Source organism: Cynara cardunculus (genome assembly GCF_001531365.2).
Source record: "Cynara cardunculus var. scolymus isolate 2C chromosome LG 2, CcrdV1, whole genome shotgun sequence".
Classification (NCBI taxonomy): Eukaryota; Viridiplantae; Streptophyta; class Magnoliopsida; order Asterales; family Asteraceae; genus Cynara; species Cynara cardunculus.
In genome coordinates, this window is record NC_037529.1 from 33975061 (window position 1) to 33982953 (window position 7893).

General features: G+C 36.1%; 1 protein-coding gene across 2 annotated transcripts in view; it reads left to right on the forward strand.

The window, feature by feature from the left end:
• Positions 1–986: 986 nt before the first annotated feature.
• Positions 987–7893, forward strand: part of LOC112507650 (sorting nexin 2B-like) — an 11433-nt gene continuing 4526 nt past the window's right edge. The window contains exons 1-4 of one of the 2 annotated variants that reach the window (XM_025112306.1): positions 987–2244; positions 2393–2602; positions 2865–3125; positions 5863–5949. In XM_025112306.1, coding sequence (XP_024968074.1) covers positions 1201–2244; positions 2393–2602; positions 2865–3125; positions 5863–5949 — 1602 coding nt within the window. In that variant the 5' untranslated portion in view covers positions 987–1200. Of the gene's footprint in view, positions 2245–2392; positions 2603–2864; positions 3126–4084; positions 4448–5862; positions 5950–7893 lie in introns of those variants that run through there. The other variant, XM_025112307.1, reaches the window with a different exon arrangement.

Genomic DNA, 7893 nt, shown 5'->3' on the forward strand with positions numbered 1-7893 from the left:
GAACCCCACAAAAAAAGTTATGAAGTTGAACCCAAAAGACAAAAAATAAAAACAAAACGAAATGGTCACTTAACCCTACCCATCGGTTATTAGAGTGTCAAAAACACTAAAAAACAATTGTAGAAATCACTTAACCCTACTTGATCAAAAATGGTCATTGGGTAGCTTAAACCCACTAAAACAAAATAAACACAAACAATCCACGATATTTTCTTGATTACAGATACTTTGATTGACCAACAAAATCGATTAGCACATAAATGGGTTGGAACTCAATAAATTACCTATGTGTGTTCATTTGATTACAGAACTTAGAATGGGAATACACAACCCCCTACCACATTTATACACATATATTTGATGGTAGCCTCTCCAATTGATCTGTCTTTTCAGACATGAAATAGGGAGAAGAAAAGGCTGACCGATGAAAGAACCCTCTTAACCTTCCAAGTTTTATGATTAAAAGGTTAAAGGTAGCCATAAAAGCTGAAAATAGGAGATGAGACTTTTTTTTGTAAGAAAATAACACATAATCGTCCTTGTAAAGCATGAGAACTGAAACATGAACAAAAAAGCTTCTTAGGAAGGAAAGAAATTCTGAAAGGTTCCTGTTTGATGGCGGTGATGAGATGAAGAAAAAAAAAACTCTATAAAACATGGTAGCTGACATATAAAAAAAAACTTTCTAAAAAAAAGGAAGGTATGAAGATTTCCTCTTTGGTGGTGGGTTTATACTCATTGCCATATCAAGTTGTACAATGTGAATAAAATGTTGTAGTTATAAGTTTTTTGAAATTCTTCCATAAAATATGTTACTTTATGGTTAATGACGTGTAATTAAGAGGTTTTTTTCTTTCATGTTTTTTTTAATGTAGTATAAATAGTATAGATATAGACATAAATAAAATAATTATTTGATAAAAATATTTAATACTTAACTTTAAATGTTTTGGATGTAGCAAAGAGACAACGCTGTAGAAAACATCTTTTCAGAATGCACTTGTTTGCTAATCCAACTACCATCAAAACTTCAACTAGACAGTTACTTCAGCTGTAGATCAAGTCGTCGGAAATATCTGGATCCCCCGTCGTTCACACGTCTCCGACCACCGGCAGCCACCGCTGCATACCATGCTTGGTGCTTGAATCAATTCATAGTCAAGTAATGATCTGATTGTTATTTTCCTCTTTCTCAATCAAATGAAGGGGTCGGAAAATAAAAAAGATCGTATCTCCTCGTCGAAGGAAGAATCGGAAGAAGAAATCCTCTTTCATCTCGATGATTCTTCGTTGACCTCTAAATCCTTCTCCAATTACAGAAGTGCGATGAGCATTCTATCGGATGACTCCGACCACCCACTCGCCACCCCCGCCGAAACCGATCCTTTACTCTCACCACCGTCTCCGCCTCCACCAGTCAAAAACCCTAATTCGAACAATGATTCACGCATTGACCCTCTGACATACGCGCATGTGAACTTCATGCCTCCAAATAGAGACGATCAATCGTTGTCTGTCGAAAACCCTAGCGAAGAATCTGAAATCGTGGTACCGTTGTCAACACCACCGTATTTGAAAATAACAGTGTCGAATCCACATAAAGAAGTAGAATCATCGAATTCAATCGTTCCGGGAGGCAATACTTATGTCACGTATCTAATCACGACGAAAACGAACATGCCAGAGTTTGGTGGACCGCAGTTTACTGTAAGGCGGCGGTTTAAGGACGTGGTAACATTATCAGACCGACTACTTGAGGCGTACCGAGGGTTTTTTATACCTCCCAGGCCAGAGAAGAGTGTAGTCGAGAGTCAAGTTATGCAAAAGCATGAGTTTGTTGAACAAAGAAGAAATGCATTGGAGAAATACTTGCAGAGATTGGCCAAGCATCCCGTCATCAGGCAGAGTGATGAGTTGAGAGTGTTTTTACAGGTTCAGGGAAAGCTTCCATTGCTGCCCACTGCTGCTGTAACGTCAAGGATGCTCGATGGCGCAACAAGGTTGTCAAAACAGTTGCTTGGGGATACTTCAGGTGGTGGCAGTGTTAGGATTCAGCCTGAGGATGTTGTGCAGCCTGCAAAAAGCAGGTGGGATTTTCTAAGGATTATGAAGGAGATGAACCAAGCTGTGAGTAATGATTGGGGAGGATCTAAACCATCTATAGCTGAGGAAGATACTGGGTTTCTTGAAAATAAGAAGAGACTGCTTAATCTTGAGAAGCAACTTACCAATGCTTCCAAGCAGGTGTGCGTGCTTGTATTATTTTATAATTAACTGATGTTTGATGATTATTGATTGTAGCTGTGTTCCTGGCTTAATACAATAACAGTTTAAATGTGAAGTTCAGTTTTAATGGACAATATTGATATAAAATTTATCCTATGGAATTCAGGCAGAATTGTTTGTCAAAGCTCAACAAGATATGGCAGAGACAATGGGGGAATTTGGGCTTGCATTTATTAAAGTGACAAAGTTTGAAAACGACCAGGCAGTTCTTGATACTCAGAAGAAAAGGGCTGCTGACATGAAGAATTTGGCTACTACTGCCATTAAAGCTAGTAGATTATATCGGGAATTAAATTCGCATACTGTTAACCATTTGGTAAACTACTGCCCTTCTCTGAACCTTGAATCATTTGGTAAACTACTACCCTATATGGGAAACTATGAGAACTTCCATTTCCAGCTTATCTTTTGTTGATCATGCTGTGTTTAAAGTAAACTTAACATACATTGCATCACCAGAAATGACATCGATTGTATGGCATTGAAACATGAAATGCCAGTACCGGTGTAAGTGGTATATTTATAGAACAAATTATCATTTCTATACTCTATAATCTTAATCTGCATATGTCCTGCAGGATATGCTTCATGATCACATGGGATTATTACTAGGAGTCCACAATGCATTCTCAGATCGTTCTAGTGCGTTATTGACTGTTCAAACTATTACAACTGAACTGGATTCTTTGTACTCACAAGCTGAAAAACTGGAATCATCATCCTCCAAAACATATGGCAGCGATAAGTCAAAGACACTCAAACTGGGTGAGGTTAGGGAAGCTATTAGAGTCACCGAGGATGCAAAAAACAGTGCTATGAGAGAGTACGAGCGGATTAAGGTATTTTCGGCCTTTTTTTTCTGTTTACCCAAACTTGTTAATGACTGTGCAGTCTGTGCTTGTAAACCGATTGTTGATCTATAATCAGAAACTATGCCTGTCATATGAATGTTTCTAATTTTTTTAAAGTCCACTCACCATCAAATGATGTCAGTTTTGTCTTGAAGCTTTTGACATTCTCCCAATGGTTGCCAGTGCTTGCAGAATTCCTCCATCTTTACCCGTCATTAAGATCATTACCCGAAATGATGCTCATAATGTCTTTTGACTGCATAGGTTAACGAGAATCAATTTTGACCTGGATTTTTTTGTCCAACTGCCTGCACCCCTGGATTGTTCTGATCCTCTTACACCTTTTTGGGTATCATTAAATTTTGATTTATATACCTTTTGGTTGGTTTTCTACTTCTATGGTCTAAATTATGCTTTTCATGTTTGATTCTGATATCATTCGACTTGATTTCTAAAATTTCCAAACATAATTGATACTGATGTTATCAAGTACCTTCCCTTGATCTATTTTCCTGTTCTCCTAGGGTAGATATATTAGACTTCTTTTATGGTTTAATGGGAACCATTTGTGGTCGGTGGGGTTTAAAAAAGTATTTGTTTCTTGTTTTTAACCCTTCTTTCCCAAGTGTTTAATGGTTCACATGACAATCTGACCTCTCATGCCCATCTTCGCATGACAATCTGACCTCTCATGCCCATCCCCATTAATTTTTAATGGCCATGTATTATGTGCAAGCAGTAGCATCAACATGCTTTAAAACTCTATAGCATGTATGTTCTTCAACTTGCTATGCATGATCAGATTGACTTTTGTATTAGGCTTAAAAAATTATGAATGTTCATGTTATCTTGTAGTTCTACATAATCCAGTTACCCCATGGTCCTAGTTGATATTAAATCATTTGCTTTATATCATCATCCTCTTAACATACCAATAGAACTTCCAGGAAAAGAAACATGTCAAGGGAAAGGATCCGGTGAAATAGTTGATTCGGTTGAAATTGAAGAACTTGATCTAGTTTTTGGTACATGATTTGTGATGTTTGTTTTGTAATATTTTGGCATGTATATATATTTTAATCATTCCGGGTAGTTATATTATGTTTCGGTTGATTTAGGTTCATTCGGTTTGTAAGTAATTAATAATTTTGGTTGTATTTTACTTTATTGGGTCAAACCGTTGGAACATTTTTGGTGGTTTTAAACTAAAGTTTGTATCCTGTATGTTTTGGAGGTTTAAAATTAATGTTTTGGTGATTATGGGTTAATTGGACGTTCTATAACCACTGTGTTACAATTATGGTATTAGAGCCAGGTTTCGATCCCGGGACCTGTGGTTATGTAGAAATTCTTGGGAGAGATTTTCAACTTCGAAGATGAAAACTACCATCTTTTATCCCTGCTTTTAGAAAGATGCTCTTTGCTAACAATAAATAAGGTGAAATTTGTTATGCACCATCTATTGAAGAAGTATTTTTTTCTATATTAGTATATACTTGGGACTTGCATCAGAAATCTAGATAAGATGTAAGAAGTATCCTTTTTGTGTCATTAAACTTAGGTGTCCCGGTCAAAAGAAGAAGCTGATGAATTTAATTTCACTGCTGATCTAGGGTTCTCTCCATGGCTCTGTCCAGTTTTTCTGCACAATATATATACATATATATATGCTCATTTGGATTTAGGTAGTTACTTGAAAGCTGTCTTTGGTGTATTGAAGCATCAATTTTCATTGATTGGTTGCTGCAAAACACTACCAACCTTTCCCCACGTCTCTCTGTGAGCTGCAGATGTGTGTGGTGAACTATGGTATAAAGTTAAAACCCTGATGTGATGAGGCCTAGGATGAACGTGGGTAAAGCACAACCAGCTTGATAATTTATCAAGTACTTTAATTCTTATTTAAATTCAAACCTTATTACTGCGTTATTTCAGTTAAATATGCATAAACAGTCATTGTAACTTTTCTATATAAACCACTTCAACTATACTGAGGTGCACCACAAACTGCTAGATGGTCCAATTATTTGCTCTTTCACCTGATAGGCAGTCTACTGTAGTTATCAGGTCAATAACAGTTGCACAAATGCATAATAGCTTTTCAAGTGTATGAAATTAGCCTTTTTGCTCCACGTTTCTATCCTTGGAAAACTTTTAAAAGCATTAACAAGCTAGGTCGTTTGTGAAAGTAGCATTTACCACATTGTTCATCACCTGTTCATCCCTCCTGGTTGGGTGCGCTTCGTCCGTTTTGGACCATTTGGCCCCTAAACTAAGCCATATAAAAGAATAAGATAATAGCTCTCTTTTACAAAATATATTTTCTTTATATGATTGCAATTGTTAAATGAAAACTTTTCATCTGATTATTTTTTCAGGCAGATGGTGCTTTGCATATTTTGATTTTCGTAACAGTAACAGATAGTCCCCCTAGGAATTTATTTTACTACTTTTTTTCTCTTTGCATAAATCCACCTAAATGCCCTCACTTGCATAGTCCTGCCATAAATCAAGAAACCATAAATCCACCTTTATTTTACGTTATGCATAGTCCTGCCATAAATCCACCTTTATTTTACTACACAGTATAGTAGTTGACTTTTTCTATACATGCATATGTATTTCATGGCATAATGGTTTGTTGTCATCTTCTACACTCAATGCACAAATCATGTTTTGTACTTTACCTTTAATAGTATATCAAGCGAGAAATTCATTGGTGCAGGAAAATAACAGGACTGAAATTGATAGGCTAGACACAGAAAGGAAGGCAGATTTCAAAAACATGTTGAAGGGATTTGTGCTTAATCAGGTAAAGACCCTTTTAGTTTTCCCTCTTATATTACTTTTTTTGTTCACTGGAGTTGATTATTTAATCAGTTTCTCTATAAAGGGAGTTTCAAACCCAAACCCTTTAATTAGTATAAACCATACAAACCAATCAAATTAATTTTTTTTTAAAATGATGAGAGTTCATTTATTTTGATCTGGATATTTATAGAAGATGAATTCATTCATTATAAAACCAGTTTCCATCAGACTAGATGGACTGTTTAGATTGGTTTGTATGGTTTGTTCTAAGTACAAGGTTTGCATTTGAATCTCCCTCTTTTGCTATATGGCTAGAGAGGGTGTATAAAGAAAATGACAAATAACAAATGTTCATCATTTCCAAGCAACATTCTCAACATATCGTGAATTACAATTGTGAGTTGAAATGTTGAGTAAGGAGAATTCTTATTCATTTGTACTTTGAAACAATGTGTTACAAGCAGCTTAAATAGGCTGAAGCTAGTCTAAGAGACTCATTAATATAAGGAAAGCACTAATTACAGATTATTGACTAGGCATAAATAGAAGATTGCACGGAATATTGACTAGACATAAGTAGAAGATTGAGAATCAATCAATTTACAAGATAATATTTACCAAATAATTCTAAGATTATATGCCAACAATAATACCGTAAGATTCTTGCACCAAAATGGCATCAATTAGCAATGTGCAAGTCATTACCTTTGGACATTCTAATATCAATTCGACTTCCTCCTATCTCTAAACATAGTCGTACCTCATTTTGGTACGTTTACAGATAACTTTGCATTTAAAGATACAAACAAGTTGTTCCATTTCATAAAAACTGGGATATATTTGCCTTATCTTTTCAAGTAGGTAATGCAATTTTCTATGTTGGTTAAGTGTCAAAATAATTGTTACGAGATAATGGTACAGAGGCCATACTAGTTAATTTGAGATTATGATTGAAAATATGCATGCTCCCTCCCTCCCCTAAAATGTCTTGAAACATTTATGTGAATTGGGGAGAGATTTACCGGTTTTACTGGTTTGAGTTAAATATTGAAGCAAGAATCAAAATCTGATTCAGTTGGTCGCCTCAGACCAAATTTGTGCATACCCCCTATCCATGATAAGGAATCCAAAAAGTCGAAAAATACTTGGTTACCACCTCTCAAGGTTCCATACATGTCCTTTTTCAACCCGGAAACGGAGGCTAGACCTTGGGGCTCCTCCCCATAGGTCAATAGTTCGAGTATCTTTAGGGTTACTAGGGATTTTCGTGGTTCAGAGCTATCGGATTGGTCAAGCTATGCACAAGCTAGCCCGAACACCTACATTATATATATATATATATATAGAGAGAGAGAGAGAGAGAGAGAGAGAGAGAGAGGGGTTCAAATGAGAGCGGTAACAAAACAAGAGAATACGAAAACAACCAAATCAAATGCAAAATCACATGTGCTTTTACACTAACGAGCAACGCAAGGGTGTGCAAGCAACGTGAGGTCCCGGCCAAAGTCACGTGAATTACATGCGACTTTACACGTGATTTTAGTGTAAAATCACATGTAATTCTACCGTCTTCTTATTCTCTTATTTAGTTACTGTTCTTGTATGAACATTACTCTTATATATATAAATATATAGAGGGAGGTTCAGGGGAAAACCCTAAAAAACAAAAAACTGAGGAATGCTTAGTAACCATTCATCTGGACAGTATGCACATGTGCGTACAAGTAATTGAAGTTGTTTTATGGTTTTATGCACGTGTCCATGTTTGTGCATACCGGACAAATTGCTTCCAAATTACTTATATGCACATGTGTACCATGCAGATGAAGGGTTACTAGGGTGTTCCTCAGTTTTTATTTTTTTGCGGTTTTTCCTTGAACCTGACCCTACACGCACACTGACCCTACACATACACACACACAAATATATATATATATATATATAT